Raw genomic sequence first — 20,882 nt, forward strand, 5'->3', positions numbered from 1 at the left:
ATATATTTTAGAAATAAGGCCTTTACCAGAGACACTGGCTATAAAAATTGATTCCCAGATTTCTGCTTCCCTTATAATCATGGTTGCATTGGCTTTGTTTGTGCAAAAGCATTTTAATTCAATGTAATCAAAATTATCCATTTTGCATTTCATCATGTTCTCTATCTTGTTTGATCATAAATTCTTCCCTTCTCCTTAGATCTGACAGGTAAGCTATTCCTTAACACCCAAATTTTTTAAAGTAAAAGCTAAATGAATTACAGTAGAAATAGGGAACTTTAACCTTCCCCTCTCAGAACTAGAAAAATCTAACAAAAATATATGCTCTAAGAAAGAAGTCAAGGAGATGAACAGAATATTAGATAAACTAGATATGATAGGTATCTGGAGAGAACTGAATGGGAATGTAAAAGAATATACCTTTTTTCCAGTGGTAATGGCACCTTTACAAAAATAAACCATATATTAGGCATAACAACTTCATAGTTAAATGCAGAAAAGCAAATATTAAGAAAATATTAAAAGCATCCTTTTTAGATAATAATGCCATAAATTATAGTTAATAAGGGACCATGGAAATACAGATTAAAAAATAATTGGAACTAAACAACCTAATCTTAAAGAATGAGTGGGTTAATAAATGGTCAAAGGATATGAACAAGTAGTTTTCAGAGGAAGAAATTAAAGCTATCTACAGTCATATGAAAAAATGATCTAAATCACTATTGATTAGAGAAATGAGAATTAAAATAACTCTGAGGTACCACCTCACACCTATCAGATTGGATTGCATCACAAAACAGGAAAATGACAAATGCTGGAGAAGATGTTGGAAAATTGGGACATTAATTCACTGTTGGTGGAGTTGTGAACTGATCCAACCATTCTGGAGAGCAATTTGGAACTATGCCCAAAGGAATATAAAAATGTGCATACCCTTTGACCCAGCAATATCACTTCTAGGGCTGCATCCGTAAGAGATCATAAAAATGGGAAAAGGATCCACATGTACAAAAATATTTATAGCAGCTCTTTTTGTGGTGGCCAAGAACTGGAAATTGAAGGGATGCCCATGAATTGGGGAATGGCTGAACAAATTGTGGTATATGAATGTAATGGAATACTATTGTGCTATAATAAATGATGAACAGGTAGACTTCAGAAAAGCCTGGAAAGACTTGTATGAAGTGATGCTGAGTGAAGGGAGCTGAACCAGGAGAACACTGTACACATTAATAGCCACAGTGTGCAATGACTGACTTTGATGGACTTAGCCCTTCTCAGCAATGCAGGGACCTAAAACACTTCCAAAAGACTTATGATGGAAAATGCCACCCACATCCAGAGAAAGAACTATGGAGTCTGAAGGCAGAGAGAAGCAGACTATTTTCTTGTTTTGTTTTTTTCTTTCTCATGGTCCCTCCCATTCTTTCTAATTCTTCTACACAACATGACTAATGTGAAAATATGTTTAATAGGAATGTATATGTAAATCCTATATCAGATTGCATGCCATCTTGGGGAGGGGAGGAAGGGGGAGAAAACTTAAAACTTATGGAAGTGAATGTTGAAAACTAAAAATAAATAAATTAACTTATTTAAAAAACAATGAGTGGGTTAAAGAACAAGTAGAAACAATAAATAATTTTATTAAAGAGAAAAATAATAATGAAACAACATACCAAAACCTATGGGATGCAGCAAAAGCAGTAATGAGAGGAAAATTTATATCTCTAAATGTTTACATCAATAGAACAGAGAAAGAACAGACCAATTAATTTGGTATGCAACTAAAAAAAACTAGAAAAAGAACAAATTAAAAATCCCCAATTAAACACCAAATTGGAAATCCTAAAAATTAAAGGTAAGATTAATAAAATTAAATGTAAGAAAACCACTGAATTAATAAATAAAACTAGAAGTTGGTTTTGTAAAGAAAACAATAAAATAGACAAACCATTGATCAACATGATTAAAAAAGAGAAGAAAACCAAATTACTTGTATCAGAGTGAATATACCACTAATGAAGATGAAATCAAAGCAATTATTAGGAGTTATTTTGGCCAATTATACACCACTAAATTTAACAAATTTAAGTGAAATGGAAGAATATTTACAAAAATATAAACTGCCTAGATTAACAGAAGAGGAACTAGCATGTATAAATAAAGTTATTTTAGAAAAAGAAACTGAACAGATCATAAATGAGCTTCCTACGAAAAAAGCATCAGGACCAGATGGATTTATAAGTAAATTCTACCAAACATTTAAAGATCAACTAATTCCAATATTAAATAAGTCATTTGGAATAATAGGCAAAGAAGAAATCCTACCAAACTCCTATTACGAAACAAATATGGTGCTGATACCTAAACCAGGAAGAGCAAAAAGCAGAGAAAGAAAATTATAAACCAATTTCACTAATATGGATGCAAAAATTCTAAATAAAGTACTAGTCAAAAGACTACAACAACATATCGCAAAAATTATACATGGTGACCAAGTGAGATTTATACCAGGAATGTAGGGATGGTCTGACATAAGAAAAACTATTAACATAATTGATTTTATTAATAACAAAAATAATGCAATTATATCAATAGAAGCAGAAAAGGCTTTTGACAAAATACAGCATGCATTCCTAATAAAAAAAAAACATTTCAGGGCAACTAGGTGGCGCAGTGAGTAGAGCACCAGCCCTGGAGTCAAGAGGACCTGAGTTCAAATGTGGCCTCAGACACCTGACACACTTACTAGCTGTGTGACCTTGGACAAGTCACTTAACCCCAATTGCCCTGTCCTGCCCCCTCTAAAAAAAATTAAAAAAAATTTTAAAACATAGGTACAAATAGGTTTTTCCTTAAAATGATAAGAAACATCTACCTAAAATCATCAGCAAGCATTATTTATAATGGGAATAAGCTAGAAGCCTTCCCAATAAGATCAGGAGTGAAGCAAGGATTCCCATTACCACAAATATTTTTCAATATTGTATTATAATGCTAGCAATAGCAATAACAGAAAAGAAACTGAAGGAATCAGGATGGGAAATGAAGTAATAAAACTATTAGTTGGTTTTGTAAAGAAGTTGGTTTTGTAAAGAAAACAATAAAATAGACAAACCATTGATCAACATGATTAAAAAAGAGAAGAAAACAGACAATATGATGATATGTTTGGAAAATCCTAGAGATTTTCTAAATGTTAGTTGAGACAATAATTTTAGCAAAGTAGTAGGATATAAAATAAACCCACACCAATCATCAGCATTTCTACATATCACCAATAAAACCATGCAATAAGAGATAGTAAGAGATATCCCACTTAAAATAACTCTAGATTGTATAAAATACCTGGAGGTATATCTGCCAAGACAAACCCAGGAACTACATGAACATTAATTATAAAATACTTTTTATACAAGTATAGTCAGATTGAAATAACTGGAGAAATATTAATTGCTCATGGGTGGGCAAAGCTAATATAATATCTATAACATACATAGGATAAAAATGATATATCAATTAGGGTTGCCTGAAAACGGAATACACTGTTTCATGAAGTAGTGAGCTCCCCATTAGAGGATGGAATTTGTTAGGGTCTTTACAGAAGAAATTCATGCATCAGAAAGGGTTAGATTAGATGCCCTCTAAGATCCCTTCCAAATCTAAGATTCTATTAGTCTATGATCTCCTACGATTCTTAGGGAAATTGGTGTCATTCAAAACAGGCAGTAAAATAAAAATACCCCTGTATTCAATCCAGCACCATCTGACCTAAGCTCTCCTATGCTATTGTAGATCAGGAATACCATTTAGCCAGTAAGGTTTACAAGTCTTTGCTTTCCTCCTTAGGCAACTAAGTAACCTCCTCCTTTGAACACAGGGTCTTCCCGTCCCAGTTTGATTTTTTTTCTCTTTTTTCTAATTAAAGGGGCCAACCCATGACTCACTTCTTAAAAACACTTATTCATTGAATGGGGGTTACCGCACTCAAAGTGAGAACCTGAAAAGGCCTTAGCCTGAAACGGCCAGGGTCTCCCACTGCATCCTGGGCCATCTCCAGTGGTCCTGGTGAATATTACACCACTGGACCCAGATGGCTCTAGAGGAGAAAATGAGGCTGGTGACCTTGCACTGCCCTCCCTCACTCAAATCAAAGTCAACTGCAAGTCATGTCATGTCATCATTTTCCTGATGTCATGGTCCTCCTCGAAATGGAAGGATAAATACAACAACAACAACATATATATTGTATCTTCCTGGAACCCTGACTAAATGCAGAAAGCAGTCAATCTGTACAAGTTGGAAGTCATCCCAGATGGCAAACCTTTTCTCCTTTGCTGCCTCCAAACTACCTTGCCCTTTTCACTCCCATTGCTTTAACCACCCTGAAGTCGAGGGCCCAGGGGAAAACAGGCTGTTGGATTTATCTTTCTTACGAATCCTTAATCTTTCCCCTTCCCCCTGCCAATCACCTTGCCCTCCAGCTTTTGGATTTATTTTATAGATTCATAAGCTCCAATACAATTAACCTCATTTGGAATCAGAGATATAAAAAGCTACTTTAAAAAATCAGCCCAATGACATCACAGACATCCATAACTTAGGGCTTTTGAAAACGTTAAAACCATTTATCATCTCATCCTACCCTGCCACTAACCAAGCTACAGGTGGTTCCAATTTTCAACCTGTAGCAGAAACCAGAAAGCAAAGGAAGGGGGGGAAAATGTTCCCATAAGCTGTAAAAAGCCAAGTACTCTAGCCACCTGATTTTAATATGCCCCAAATGAGACCTTAGTTAACCTTAACTTTTTCTTTTAGTTCTTCAAATTAGACAGAGACTTTTCTGAAAAGGAGTTAGATAATCTTCCTTAAATAACTGATGTAGGTCCTTGCTGGTATTTTGGCCTCTGAACCAGAGGTCAGATTTCTTTAGCTTTATCAAATCAGTATTGACTTGTCCCAGCTTCCTCATACATCATTCTATAGGGGAAACTGTCATCAGAATCCAAAGGGTTTGATTCAGTTTAATCTTCATATTATTTTCAATTCTCTACGTATCACTATGGGCTTGATCAAATACTACAGGCCAATCAATCTAATTTAGAGTTTTTACTTTACCATCTCAGCATGGTACTCTAATCAGTTTCTCCTAGCCTTTCTTCTATAATCCCATTGTTTTCAGTGAGCTATACAGTCTCATACACATTTTCTCTCCCAGAACTGCTTTCACATTTCCAGGCATCATTGGGGGCTTTACTGGACTAGAGCTGGAAAGAGTCCAATGTTAGATGGACTAATTTTTAAAAAAATGCTAGTTGAATACATGGTGACTAGTGACTTTTCTAATATCTAATTACAGGGTTCTTTCTCTTAACATTTCCAAATCACTTTAAGGTTTTTAAAGTGCTTTCTTCACAATAATACCACATGGTTAGTAGTGTAAATATTATTGTCCTCATTTTATAGAGGAAGAAGCTGAGGCCATGGTCACAAAGCCAACAGGAAATATCTGAGGCAATTGCTGCACTCAGGATTCTCCCAAAATCTAGCATTCTATTACATCAAGCTGCCACCTATATGCATAAAATTTTTCAGACAGGTACTGAATCATAAAATTTTTAACTGGAAAGGTTTTCAAAAGTATCTATTCTAAGGTTTTCATTTTACAGTTGAGGAAATTGAGGCACAAACCCTAACAGTCAATGTCTCCAATCTATTATAACAGATGTGTTCCCATGGAGGAGGGGTTAGACTATTTTTGTTTGCAAGCAAGTACGGAGAGGCAGCATTGCACAGCAGAGAACTAGGCTCCAAGTCAGGCACACCTGGGTACAAGTTCTAACCCTGATATAATCTAGTTGTGTGATGCTGGACAAGTCATGTAAGTTCTCAGTGTTGCAGACAACTCTCCAGGGCAGTAAGTCCTGATATGCATTAGAAGTAGTTTGCTCGTGGTGAGTTGGGAGTTTACTTCTAATGAAATTGCAATTCCAATGAAATTACAAGTTTGGGCCAGAGAAAGAAATGGTCTTTGTGTTTACAAAATAAAGTAAAAGAATAAAGGAGCACATTAATCACAGACCTCCTGCCAATTTTTCCAGAGTTAACTCTGAACTTAGAACACAAATTGAGGTAATATCAGGTAAGGTACTTAGAGAACTAACAAGATCAAATGTCCAAGGAAAAGATTCAAGCCCCATAATCTCTAGCAAAGGAAGAGACAACAAGTTTGCTAATTGAAGAAGATATGAAAATTTGAGTTGACTCGGTTGAATGAGTGCGATTTCTTCTAGGAACGGCCCCTAAACCCTGAATGGGATGAAGACAGGACTGGGAACCTGTTTTGTCTCAGAGATTTCGGGATCTTCGAGGAATCTATTGATGAAAGTACCAAAAACATTTTGTAAAGTTCCCACGGTAGCAACCACCTCTACGGCAGCTCAAGTCTTCTTGCCTACAACAGAATGCCAGGAAAGAGCACTGGCTGCTTTTTGGAGTTGCTCATGGAAACAAAGCCATAGGATGAAAGTGGCCTGGACACGAGAATGGATTCCAAGGAGTATGAGCCATTGTGCCTCCTTCCAGCCAACCCAGTGGCACACTACCTTAGCCTCTGGCCATGACATGAGACTCTTCTTGGGGCATCATCACATTGCTTGGGTGAGGAATAGGGAGGCCCTCACATCTTGCTTAGGAATCCATTGGGTGTAAGGAGGTAGCATTTCATTATGCAAGACCATTTTCATCATTTAATTTTTAAAAGGGGTAATTTTCTACTAAAAACCCTTTAAAACGATGTCTTTTTTTTCTCAAAAATGTTTTTTTTTTCCTTTATTTATTTATTTGAGAGCCCAGCCAAACTTGACTAGGAAAGAAGACCGGACCGAGGAGTTTGGGTGATCCCGTGACGTGCAGGCGGCCCAGCCAATGAAAGGCTCAAGAGAGGGGGAGGGCGGAAGTGACGCCAACGTATCCCTCCGCGGGGCAGGAGGGTCGGTGGGGGGAGTCGGATTCTCTTTCCCCCGCGCCAGCTCCCGTATACAGAGCCACATTCCTTGGCCCCCCCCCTCCCCCTCCCCCGGGGCCCTCCCGCCCCCCCAGGGGAAAAAAAAACAATCCCATCTCACTCGGGCCCTAGGGGGGTTTTCTTTCCCGGTCGGAGAGCCCAGGCTTGGCCAGTCTCTCTTCCTCCTCTCCCCCTCCCCCTGTACTACCGTTCCTTCCCACCCCCTTCTCCCAGCGACGGGGTGTAAGGTCCCTTTAAGGCGACGGCGCCTTACTCAAGTCAGACAAGCGGCGGCGGCGACCACAGGAGGAGGTGAGTGATCGGACGTTCTCTTCCTCCACCCCTTCTACCGGGGTTCCGTTATCTTTTCGGTGCCCGCGGTGGACGGCCGGGAGACAATGAAAGAGGGGGATGGGAAGTGGGGGGGGGGGCGCGAGAGGCTGGCGTCGCGCGCGCACGCGCCCACCGCGAATCACGGCACGAGCGGAGGTGGCGGAGGGAGGGAGGAGCGGGCGCGGCGCGAGCGTGTGTGCGTGCGCCTCAGAGTCGCGGGACGGGACCGGAGGGGAGGTGCCCCCCCCATGTCCCTCCCCCCAGCCCCTACCGTACGCACATCCACCTCCCGCCGCAATCCTAAATGTCCGCACTCCGACGAGATCCCCGCCCGCGTTTGGGGAAGGGGGTGGGCGGGCGGGGTGGGGTGGGGGTCGCGCTTCTGGACCCAGAGGGAGGCTCGGGAGAGGGGGACTGGAGGCGGTGGCGCGAGACGGTGGGGGCGGGGCCTAGGGCGCTCTCCCTCCCCCTCCCTCTCTCCCGCGCGCTCTCGGGGCGGGGGGGGCGAGCCTGCGGCGGAGGAGATGGTTGGTGGGGGAGGCGGAGGGATAACATTTCTTCCTTGAGTCTGGGGGTTAGGCACTCTGCACCGCCGCCGCCTCCCGCGACTGGGAGGCAGCAGAGAGTTTCGGGGTTTCTTTGGGTCGGGACCGGTGGATGGAACTCAGCCCCACTCCCGTTATGTAATCTCTCCCCGGTTTGCTGGGCCCCGAGCGTCCAACAAGGTGCGAACCGTCTGCCCAGGGCCTGCCCATATTCTTGTAGGGATGTCGCTCTGATTTATTATTATATTTGTTGAGTCTTTTTTAAAGATGGGCCTTTGATGACAGTGACTTTCGGAGTTAGGTGTCCTGCCGCGGCGGGCGCCATGTTTCTGCCAGGGACTATTTTCTCCAGTTGCTGGCGCCCCTGGAGAGAGACAGTGATTAGCGCCTTTATTCACCTGCTCTAGAGCTGTGTCCTTGCCCCTTCCCCCAACTTCTTTCCGCGGCCTCCGACACTGTGGAGACAGTGCATTTTAGTATCTCCTGCCTCGTATATTGGTCTTGCTTAGGATTTTTCGAGCTAGAAGAGAACTTAGAAATAATAGTTTATCCGAGCTAATTCTGTAGAGCAGGACATCGAGACCCAGAGAAGTTACTCTTGACTCAGCGACCCTCTTCTGCCCGGCGTTGGTCTCGCCTCCTTTGGTCCTTCTTTTATTTGAACATCTCTTCATTGCAGACTTGGTTGGCATGGGGAGTGGGTGGGGTGCCCATGCCTTCTTGAAGAAGCTCTTTCTACTCGTTGGAGAGCTCCAATAGGAAGTTTTGGTTCCTGATGACAGTAAAAACCTCCCTTATATTGATTCTTTTAGATGGATTCATGTAGTAACAATATTCTTCCTTCTTTGTATCTATCTTTTCTGTGGCTCTTTTGCTTTCCCTTAGTGGTGATGTAGCACAAATTGGAGGAACTAACGGTCATAATGAGTTGTTGTGGCGACGACACAGTTCGTTTTCTGTTTCAACCTCTTACACGTGTGATGTAACTTTAGGGAGCTTTTTTGTGTTTGCCCGGTGCCTTAGTTTCTGTTCTTCAGCATGCTTTTTGAAGGAAGAGACCTTTAACTTTTTGGTTTTTTATTTTCAGTGTGTAACAATACAGTGCCTTGCTCAGGAGCTCTATCCAAGGACATTTGAAGAGCTAATATTTCAGTAAAAGGCAAATGAAGCTTTTATTTTACGCTGTAAAATTGTACAAAATTCTGTTTTGAACCATTCCTTTGAGGGTCGAGGTTGTTCATTTGCTAGTAAAATTATGGCCCCTTGGCAAGACTGGAAACTTCACCTCTAAGAAAAAGTTGTGCATAGTGAGAATTTACTTTATGCAGCTTTTAAATTTTGATCCCTTATAATTTTTATTTTAAAAGGTCAGGTCAGCTTGTTGACCAAAAAAAGGTTACTTTTTGCCTTTGTGGTAATTGTATTGAGTTGGCCGAAAGATTGTCACACAGGTGGCAAAAAAAAAAATTACTTAGACAATGAGGCTTTTCTTAATAGAGGGTTTACTGACTGTGGACATGTATTTAGAGACGTGTAAACATTCTTTACTGAGGCTTCTATTTTTGCTGTAACCGAACTTTCTGTGTTGGAAGCTTCTACCAATTGTTTTTTTCACCTTCTCAAAAGAAAATTATATTAAGACTCACCTGACAATTCACATTTTTTTTGAGGGAAAAGAAATCACTTTTTAACCTCAGTTTGTCTAATAATTAGTCATGTGTTAACTGACACAGACATCATTTTTTTCTTTCTTCAAGATGGTCAGTGTAAAAGATTAGATGCAAAAATATTTCATTTCAATACCAGTAACTAAATATTGAGGCCCTTAATTTTTCTGTTAAAATAGAATTTAATCTTTTTAAATGAGATTTCATTGGTTGCTTGTAATAAAAACAAGGAAATTGAGAAAGTAACAAATAGTAATTGTTTTGGACATCTATGCTTTTATTTTCTGCTGGACTTGGGAAGAGATGGCATTACTTTTTTTTTTTTCTTTAAGGCAGCTTTGTAGCCAGATGGCCTTGGTTTTAACTAAAGGTTTGAGCAAGTGCATGCCAAACTGTAAGTTCAAAAAGTGAAGGTGCTGGGATTCACTTTACAACTGAAAAATAACCAAAATCAAATCAAAATCTCCCAACTTTTTGATGAGACACTAGAAAAAAATTTTCTGTTTTGCCTTAATGTAGTCCAATGTCAACTTTGTCAAAACAGGTGTTCTTCTTTTGTATGTTTGAATGGGTTCTTTGTAATGAGTGCAATTTCTTCCATGGTTTTAGATTATGCAAACCCTGATTAAATCTGGGGAATCAGGTTTATTTAAGAGGGAACAAACATAAATGATTCCTGTTGCATATGTTGCCACCATTTCATCAAATCCAGGGAGCCTTTGCTTTGTTGTTGTCAAAATATTTTAGAAAGGGTGAATATTTAAAATTGGCAAAAAGGTTGACAGTAACTCTTCAAAAAATGGATGTAGATCTTCACCTTGAATCAACATGTACTTTTTACTCCTGTTAAAGAGCCAAGAGAGTATAATGGTTTCAAATGTACAAGATGACATGGATATTACACTTGTGTGGTATTTAAATTAATCAATAAAATCTTATGTTGTCTTTATCAGAATATGATTTCTAATATTTTTAATATACACATTCTGTATGTTGATATCACCCTTTAGTGAATTGTGTTGCAGCAAAGAACGGTTTTCGCGACTTCTTTTTTAAAGTACCATCTAACTGTTGAATTCAAATCATCTGTGCAGACAGGATGCGTTACTGGATTAGAAATGGCAATAAACTCCTGTCTCAGTTATTATTAGAAGAGTGTAACTGACAGAAGAATATTAAAAGAATGTAGTATACAATTTGTTGAGCATTTTTGTGTATGTAATAGCCCATTAAAAGTAGCTATCAGTTACTTATTTGAAAGCCCAAGTTAGAGGCTTTTTCTTGCTGAATAACCTTTTAAATCAGTATATTAGTTTAAGAAGTTCTTGTTGGTCATACCAATTGGTGCTTGCTAGACATTTCATTAGGAAACTTTCAAAGGTTTTTTTTTGTTTTGTATTTTTCCCCACAAAGAAATTGATATATTCAAGCTGATGGGTATGTATATAATTTTTTAATAAGTAGATTATTCTCACATGAAAAATAAAATAGGCCTAACAGCTAATGCAATGGGTAAGTTACCCAAGGATCGGGGGTGAGGGGATGTGTCAGTTAAAATCAGTGAATGGAGCTACTCTCAGTAAGACTTGGTGTCTCTCTGATACATACTGGCTGCCTGACCCTGACCATATAGCTCTGAACTTCTCAGTGCCCCAGGCAGGGCTTTTAGGATTTGAAGTTGCTGAGCTGTTATCAATGTGTATTGGTAGGTGGAGTTTCTTCCTGGGAAGTAGTTCCATAAACTAGTGAAATCACAGATCCTTAAATACTCAGGTACACCTAAATTGGGGGAGGGGAGTGTCAACATTTGACTGTGAAACTTTTCTAATGTGTAGTATTTTTACTGAAATATGAAGACTTCTGGGTGGAATATTACTGCATAAAAGCAATGAACAGGAAGAATTCAGAGGATGCTACAGAGTGAAATAAACATATCCCAGGAAACAGTATATACAAAGACTACAACAATGTAAATGGAAAGAACTGAAACCTAAAACCTAATGCTGTAATTATAATGACCAAGCTCGGCCTCAGAGAAGAAGAGACAATGTGTCTCCCTTTCCTTTTGCTGATACTGGGGAGTATGGCTGTAGAACATTGTGCGTGCTGTCAAATGAGGCTGATTTTTCAGTTGGCTTTGCCATAAGGTGTCTGCTTCTCTTCAGTGATCTTTGTTACAAGGAATGGCTTGCCAGATGAGGGGAAAGGGATATATTCAGAAAGTAAAGTCTTGTAAAACCAAAATCTATTAATAAAAATGCAAAAGATTATGTAGCAAAATAGAAATGTTAAGGAAAATATCTTACTGTAGCTTTAATATCCCTTCCTTCATTTTTTGGTTTTGGTATGGTAATCACTGCCTTTTTTCATTTTAAAAAATGTCTAATAATGCTTTAAACATAGCAAAATATAAAGGTATGTTGTAAAATTTTTAAAAAGTTTATTGATAACCTTTTGTTTTTAATCTTAGTCATTTCTGAAATACCTTCCCTGAGTCCTCCCCAAAACTTGAACTTTCCCTTGTAACAAATAAAAACAGTTAAGAGAAATACTTGATAGTGTCACAACTGGCAATGTAGGCAACTTTCTGGCCTAGTAGTCCCTGTTGCTTCTGCAAGGAGGGAAGCATATGGTTACTTATTCTCAAGGACTTTTTTTTTTTAATTTTTATAAGTTGTTTTGTTTTGCTTTTGTAGTACAGTCATTTCTGGAAATACCCCTGCTCTCCAGATTGAACTGTACTTTGTAACTAAGAAAGACAATTGTACAAACAGCCAAACTGTATCTGACAGTGTACCTAGCATTCCGCCTCAGTGGTTCACTGCCTCTGCAGGCATGTGTATTTCATTATGTTCTCCCAGAACATCATTACTTTTTCAGTTACTCCAGGTTTAACTTTCTTTTTGTGATCTTGTAATTTACATTAATCTTTGGGATCTGCTTATTTCACTTAGCAATTAGTTCATACAAATCTTCCCACATTTCTTTGAATTCCTCATTCAAAATTTATTTTAGAATAATATTTCATTAAATTCATATACCACAATTTACTTATCCATTCACCAATCAGTAGAAACCCACTCCCCCCCTTCCCCCCAGTTCTTGGCTATCACAGAAAGTATTGCTCTGTGTTTCTGCCTTTGACCTCCCTAACATACATGACCAGTAGTGGATTTGTTGGGTCAAAGAATATAAATAGTTTAGTCACTCTTATTGTATAATTACAAATTGATATCCAGAAAAGTTAAACTAATATTGACGGTTCCTTTTTTTGCTTTTTTTGCCAGTTTGGAGTTTGAAGTAAAACCTTAGGGCTGTTTTAATTTGTATTTCTCTTAACTATTTGGGGCATATGTTCACATGGTTATTTATAGAATTCTGAGAAGGGCTATTTCCCACCAGGGATCAGGAAAGGCTTCATAGAGGGGGAAATATTTGAGTTAAATGATGGGTAAGACTTGAATATGGGTACACTAGAGTAAGGGCATTCCAGGTATGGCAGCCTGATGAGTTTTTGAGAGCAGAGAAGGTCTAATTTGACTGCAACATAGAATTTATACAGGGGAATAATATGATCTTAATAAAAAGATAGTACAGTGCTAAAGTGTAGAAAGGCCTTAAATGCTAAATGGAGGAATTTAAACTTCACTTGGTAGGAGTAAGGTTGGTATAGTGGAGGTGCACTGGATTTAATATCAAAGGGCCTGGATTCTCGTCTCCCTTTGCCATTTACCTTTGGGATCTTGGGCAACTTCAGCTCCCTCGATCTGTTTCCTCATCTGTAAAATAAGAGGATTAGACTAGAAGGGCTATAGGTCCTCTTCCAACTCTAAATCATAGAATTCTTAAAGTTTATCTTTTTTGGCGTGTGAGGGACTGCTCATACCCTTTTACCGTTTTGGGGGAAATTGTTTACATAGTAGAAAGTATTTTACCCAAATCTCTTTTGATAGTACTTAGCTTTACTTCCCATGTAGGTTTCCCTCAGGGCCTGATATGTGGTTGTCTGTACTATAGGTATTCTTGTTTTCTGAAATTTATACCTTTATCTGGAAGTTTTATTAAAAAGTAAGTTCCTGGACTGAATAAAGACAAAATTCCAAAAGTAATTTCCTAATGCCATAGCCTCCACATTGAGAACTGTGGTCTGACCCTACAGGGTAATCAACCAATCTCAGTTTAGGGATATGGGTTGGATCCTTTCCTTCCCAAAACAGTCCTCATGAGATTTGTTTCTAATACAACCATGTATGTGCTCTTATCTCCCAACATTACTTCACTCTCCTTCTTTACTGTTCAAGGTCCCTGCCTCCCCAATCATATAAGAGCCATCAGCCCCTCAGGGCACTTAACTAGCTAGTTGCTACCCTACTACCAGCAGCTAACAGGTGCTATTGGGAAAATCTGCCTCTTAGATCACCTCATTGACTTCAGGAAGGCAAGTTCACCATACAAGAATGACTGGTAAATAAGAGCCTTCTCCCCCCACCCCCACCTTTTCCTTTAGGTGGGACCAAATGGGTGAGAAGTCATGAACGGATTCTAATCTACATCACATCTCCTTAAATTTTCTTTTCCCCAAATCCACTTCCCTTATAAAGTTCATTATTATTGTTGTTGAGGGCACCAGTCCTTCCTTACCTAAGTTCACAATGTAATCTCCATTTAGTTTCTAAATCTCATTTCTGCTTCCATGTTTCTTCTGTTTGTCCCTATTCCTCTATTCACAGAGCCACTAACCTAGTTCACATCCTGTTATCTCTTGCCTGAACTATTGCAATAGCCTCCTAATTTGTTTTTCTGCCTTAAATCTCTCCCTCTTTCAGTTCATCCCACACACATCTGCCAAAGTGATTTTCCTAAATCACAGATCTGACTATAAAATTTCCATACTCCGTTAACTCCAGTGACTCCCTAGGCTCTAGGATCAAATATTATTTTGTCTTATCTGCTTTTAAAAATTTTCTCTTTTGTTTATAGGTTTTATCTTGTACATAATTATTAGTACAGTAGTAACAAAACTTTGTAAATAAGTAAACATACACATTGAGAGTACAGGTTCAAAACTTTTTTATCAATAGTGATGTGTGATAAGAAAAATTTGGGGATGACTGTTCTAGCATATGAATTACTATCTCTATTTTTTCATCCTCTTTCCAGACTTATGGCAGGAATAGTTAGAGAGGAAAAATGGATCCTATTTATTTTTGTACATTGTCAGCAGTTATGGGAAAGGTTTGGTGAGGAGGAAGTAAACCTTTGAAACCAATGGCTAAAGTGAAGGTTTTGAATAATATGGATTTCAGTAATGCATGGTGATTCATCTTCTTCATGAACTGCAAATAATTAAACAACTGATTATCAGTTGAAATACTGTGAGAGCTAACATGATACAGAAGAAATGATAGATTAAGAATCTGAGGACATTTGTCTAGATCCCAGCTCTGCCATTTATGATCTGTGTGAGCTTGGCCAAATCGCTTAAATTCTCTGGACCTGTTTCCTCATCTATAAAATGAGGGTTTTTGAATCAGTGGACCTATAAGGTCCTTTCCAGCTCTAAGTCTATGCTATTATTACCACAGTTGGTTCTATATCTTGGCTCTTGGAAAAATGCAGATGATTTTCCACTAAATTGAATTGTGAGCCTTTAATTGTAAGTGATTTATCTTAGCATTGCTGCTTCACTTAATTTCTTATATTTAAGGCTAAGAAACAGTAATGGGGCATAAACAGATTCCCTTGATATCTTTTAAAAGACCCGTCTATTTTTTACACTTTCCCAACAAAACACCCGTACTAACCCTTCTACAAAAATGTGCTTCCTGAAAAAAAGTTAACAGAAAAGAGGGAAGTGTTTTTTAACTTCAACAGAATAATGCTAAGAGACCAGTACTGTTGACCAGAGTTTTGCTGCTTCCCTGCAGACATTTATATTATAGTCGTTGTGTATGGGTTTTTGGGCTCTACTTTTTTCAGTCAACATCACTTTTTATACAGATCTTCCCATGTTCCTCCGAACTCTTCATATATTTGTCTTTCCTTGTGTTATAGACATAATACTACATTACATTAGGTTACCATAATTGGGTTGGCCCTTCTCTAGTCATTGAGGTCTAACACCTTTCATAAAAAAAACTCTCACTTTTCAGCCTTTTCTTTCAAAAGAGCCACTCTGTATGTAGGATGGTAGAATTTAATATTTCCATATGAAGAAAATTTGAGCATGTTCTTATTCATGCTGCCTTGAGAAAAAGGAAGAAACCCAAAGAATCCAAGCATTCCCTTGTGATAATACAGATTCAATAAAATAAACATTTTTAAAGTGTTTCTGGTGGTCAAGGCACTGCCCTAGGTGCTGAGAATACAAAGGTTAAAAAGCAGACACACATTTAAAACTGTACAAATGATTGAGATCAAAGGCTTCTGGTTTGAACTTTTTGGGAGGGCCGTACAAATTTGCATAGCAGTGACTTGCTAAAAGACTAGGGTTTCTAATCTAGTAATAACTGAATTCTGGTCTTTCAGAAATAAGTTCTTCCCAGCTTACCGAACGCATGTTCTTAATGTTTGTATGCAGCTGGTCAAGGTTAAAAAAAAAGGTTTGTGAAAATGATCTATAAATATTAGTCATCAGTTGATGTTAATTATTGGGGCTTAGTGATAATAAAATCCATTATATCAAATTTCTATATGTAGGGAATACTCATAGTGAGTGGGTTTGACCTAGATGAAGATCCAGCAAAGGAGATTGAGGAATGGTGAGGTACACAGAGAACCAGGAGAAAGCATAGTTAACAAAAAACTCCAAAAACTAGAGAAGAGAGAATATTTAGAAGAGGGTGATCAACAGTGTCAGAGGCTTTGGAGATGTCAGAAAGGATCAAGAATGAGAAAAGGCCATTAGATTTGGCAATTAAGAGATCACTTGTAACTTTGGAGAGAGCAGTTTTAGTTGAATAATGATATTGGAAGCCATGCTGCAGAGTTTAGAGGAAAGTATAAGGAAAGGAAGTGGAGGTACTTTTTAGATTTTCTCAGGGAATTTAGACATGAAAGGGAGGAAAGATAATAAGCTAGCTGGATTGGACAGATCAAGTGAGGGTTGGGATATTTTTTTTTAGTTATTTAAGGCCAAGGGAGGCATGCTTGTGTTTGTAGGCAGCAGGGAAACTAATAGGGAGAGATTGAAAATTAGTGAGAATGAGGATGTTAGATGCTGGAAAAGATGGAATGGAAGAGGATCAGGGGTGCCTGCAGAGACATTTGCCTTAGCAAGGAGAAGAGCCAGCACCCTTTTTGTGTAAGACAAAGGTGAAGGAGGGGATAGTGGGGGAAGATGACTGACTGATGGGAGTAGAGGTGGTATAGAGTGACTGGCCTCAGTTATTTTGGTGAAGTTATCAGGCAGGATCCTCAGCTGAGAAAGTTCTGGGTGAGGGTGCCACGGGAGGCTTGGGGGAAAAAGGGTTTAAATAGCTGATTTTTGTTGAGTGGGGTAGGACCCAGTGAGAAGTTTTATGAGGTTCTCCAGCTCTGATGTAGCAAAGGCATTAGATGGTGGACATCATCATCTGCTATGGGATAAAGGGGCAATTAACTCAGATGTAGATAGAGAGTAGTGTAGAGTAGAACTGGTCAAGATAGGTAAGGAAGGAGAATGTAGCCAGCACAGGGATTGGTGGCCTGGGAAAGAACTGAGGGAAAGGTCATGGTGAAAATGGAGCATAGGATTAGGGGTCAGAAAGCAGGGGTAAAAAAGATAAAATGATTAAAGATTATGATTAGAGAAAGGAATTTCTCACTTTGTGAACATGGATTTTGTTCTTTTTTCCTCCAGAGGGCAGAAGTAGAAGCAGTAAATAGAAAGTTACAAATGGGGCAAGTTTAAACTTGATCTAAGGGAATACTTCTAAGAAAGAAAACTGCCCATAAGTATAAAGGACTGTATGGGTACGTGGTGGAGGTCTTCAGACCTTAGCCTGAAAGGGCCAGGGTCTCCCAGTGCATCCTGGGCCACCTCCAGTCATCCTGGTGAATATCAGGCCACTGGACCCAGATGGCTCTGGAGGAGAAAGTGAGGCTGGTGACCTTGCACAGCCCTCCTTCACTCAAATCAAAGTCAACTGCAAGTCATGTCATCATTTCCCTGATGTTATGGTCCTCTTTGAGAATGAAGGACAAACACAACATTTACAGTGGACAATGGGTATACACACCAAGGATGCCTAACTGTGTATCATGGTATGGGTCGTATTCATCTTTGATCTACTTTGTTTTTCAGTGTGAATATTTAGACCAATCTCTTTCACCTTATTGTGAATCTGTTTCACCAGTCTCCATCCACCTTATTGTGGCTCTCACTAACAAGTCTGTGTAATTATCTTGGCCTGATACGATTATGGTATTAACATGTATGAATAGGCTAGCCTTTTAACCAATAGATAGGTCAACTCTCTTGAATTTAGACTGTGTGCAAGACACTTGAAAAAACCATAGGTGAGACTGTTTATTGTTTTACACCTTCACTTGATTCAGTAGACCTTTACAAAAGTTGTCTCCGTCATGAAACTTTTTTTCACATGGCTTTATATTATTAAAATATCTAAGTGACATTTTAAAGCAGTCTTTAGGTTTTGCTGATTTAAATGTTTGGTTTTTTGTTTTGTTTTTTTCAAATCAGTAATCACAGTGCAATAGAATCTTACTTGCTAATTATGTGATTATAAAGATGGTCTACTATAGAATTGTGAAAGCTTGCCTATGCCTTTCTCCTGTTTTTGTTGAGGATGGGCCAATCGTTGTGGCTGTTTTCTTGGTTGTCTTTTTTTTTTTTTTTTAACAGAAGCAATCAATGATAGTCATCAGTCCCATGGAATCTTTCCCTCTGAGACATGTTAATTGACCAGCTAGCATTTAGGAAGTGCCAAACATGTACTGCTAAGTTCTGGGGGTGCAAAGAAAAAGCGAAGCCAGTACCTGCCTTCAAGGACCTTACATTCTAATGTGGAAGATACCATATATACACATATACACACGTATATAAAATATACATACAAAGTAGATACAAGGTCGCTTTATAGGAGAAGGCATTACGCAGCTGGGAGATTAAGAAAGGTGGCACAGAACTGAGCCTTGAAGGAATCCAGGTGAATAGAAGAGATGGATGTAAGGAGGGAGAGCATTTCAGGCACAAGGTCAATCAGTGGAGAATGGAGATAGTGTTTGTTGTATATGAGGAACAACTAGACGGCCAATATGACTGGTCTATAGAGTGTGTGGAGGGAATAGTATGTAAAAGAACAGAAAGATAGAAAGGGGCCAGGCTGAGAAGAACTTTCATTTCAAAGAAAAAGAGGTTATATTTGATCCTAGAAATAATAGGGAGTCATTGGACTTAATGGAGTAGGGGGCGGGTGACTTAGCAGACACTGCTCATTAGGAAAACCACTTTGGTATTTCTATAGAGGATAAATTGGAGTGGGGAGAGACTTGAAGCAGGGAGACTCCTTAGAAGGCTGTGGGAATAATCTAGGCTAGAGGCAACCAAGAGTATGAATTAGAGGGGGGAGAAGGTGCCACATAGGAGAGATTCTGTGGCGAAAAAGATTTGGCAATTGATTAGATATGTGAGGTGATTTGATAGTGAGGAGCCCAAGTTGATACTGATGTTGGGAACCTGGGTAATTAGAAAGATGGAGGTGCCCTTGCCAGTAATACAGGAGTACAGGAGAGGGGTGGGTTTTGGGGAAAAGATGATCGGTTCTGCTTTGGACATCTGGATTTTGAGATGCCTACAGGCCATCTAGTTGCAAATGTTCAATAGTAAGTTCATGATATGTGACTCTCCGGAGAGAGACTAGGGCTGAATATGTCTGTCTGGGAAATCATCTGCAACAGATGAGTGAACCACTAGGGAGTTGATAAAATCACCAAATGAAAGTATAGAGAAAAGAGAAGCAATTCGTTAGTGTATTTTCTTTATTTAGGTTGGGTCCTATGATTTTCTTTGATTTAGGGACCTCTCAGCAAGGACAAACTATCTACCAATACAAATAGTTACTCAGCAACTTAGAGTCTTAGAGGATTGTTCAGTCTTGTTGAAAGATTAAATGATTTGCTCTCAGGCATTTGTCGGCCTAAGTGCCTTTTAAATTGTCATCTCTAATAAGAGAAAGCATGTCTTTGCCTTCTTTGCAGATGTGGTAGAACTGTGAGTGCAAAATATTACGTACACCATTAGACTTCGTTGAAGTATTTGATTTATTTTGCTGATCTGGGTTGTTTTTTCTCTTTGGTTTTTGTTCTTTGTTACAGGGAATGACTGGAAAGAGGGTGGGAGGAGAATGCTTTTGGAAGGGAGTGATGTAAAACAAAAGATATCAATAAAAATATTTTTACAAAATTACCTCCTGGCATGGAATTTTTAATATATATGGTTATAAATACATTATGTGTATGTATCCGGTCTACATGCACACATATATACGTATTATACAGACACATTTTTGTACAACAGGAAGATTGTAATTCTGGATCACTGGAAATCTGAGTATTTACCAGTGGATCCAGGAACACAGTTATGTATTCTACCTGACTTTTTACTCCAAACTATGATAACCTTTTCATCTCGTTGCTTCTCATATAGCATGGCAGATACCGACCTGTTTATGGAATGTGAGGAAGAGGAACTGGAGCCATGGCAGAAGATCAGTGATGTGATTGAGGATTCTGTGGTTGAAGATTATAATTCAGTGGATAAAACAGCTACAGGTAACAAGCTTGTCAGAGAAAGCTCACATTTAAATTGTCTTATTCGGTGACCTACATAGCATTTCTGTTTGAGAGAATGAAATGGAGGAGAAATTCAGGTATGCAGTGATGTCTTATTGTGGCACTGAGCGCCATCTTGCTTTTTATCTTTTGTCCTACAGGTGGATCCATTTCCTATTTTTTTCTAAGAAAATTACATTTACCTCAGAGGTTCTGTGAAGTTGATAAGAGCCAGAGTACACAGTGGTGGTGATGCTGTGCACATTTATATGCCTAATCCAAATACAGGTGCCTGTAGGCTTATTTAGTTGTACTTCTCTGTGAAAACTACACATTACTTCATGTTTTCACTTCTGTAGCAGTTACAAGTCTGGGCTCATCAACTTTTTGTTCTGCATTGTCTCAGGAAATAGATAGTAGAGGATCATGTTTCAGGGTCACGCTTTGGACTACCCTGGTATTTGGATGATGTGTTTTCTCTTTGTTAAAGCATAAACAGTCGCTCTGATGACTTTTTTTAAAGAGATGGTTTTGGCCTAATCTGAGTTCAGC

The 20,882-nt window shown here is 38.8% G+C and overlaps 1 protein-coding gene across 8 annotated transcripts in view; it reads left to right on the plus strand.

Moving 5' to 3' along the window:
• The first annotated feature begins 6,983 nt into the window (after positions 1 to 6,983).
• POGZ (pogo transposable element derived with ZNF domain) overlaps positions 6,984 to 20,882 on the plus strand; it is a 53,180-nt gene continuing 39,281 nt past the window's right edge. For 4 of the 8 annotated variants that reach the window (XM_036766765.1, XM_036766767.1, XM_036766766.1 and 1 more), the window contains exons 1-2: positions 7,118 to 7,324; positions 20,206 to 20,330. In XM_036766765.1, coding sequence (XP_036622660.1) covers positions 20,207 to 20,330 — 124 coding nt within the window. In that variant the 5' untranslated portion in view covers positions 7,118 to 7,324; position 20,206. Of the gene's footprint in view, positions 7,325 to 7,949; positions 8,071 to 20,205; positions 20,331 to 20,882 lie in introns of those variants that run through there. The other 4 variants (XM_036766768.1, XM_036766763.1, XM_036766769.1 and 1 more) reach the window with 4 other exon arrangements.

This window comes from Trichosurus vulpecula, chromosome 7 (assembly GCF_011100635.1).
Source record: "Trichosurus vulpecula isolate mTriVul1 chromosome 7, mTriVul1.pri, whole genome shotgun sequence".
Taxonomy (NCBI): Eukaryota; Metazoa; Chordata; class Mammalia; order Diprotodontia; family Phalangeridae; genus Trichosurus; species Trichosurus vulpecula.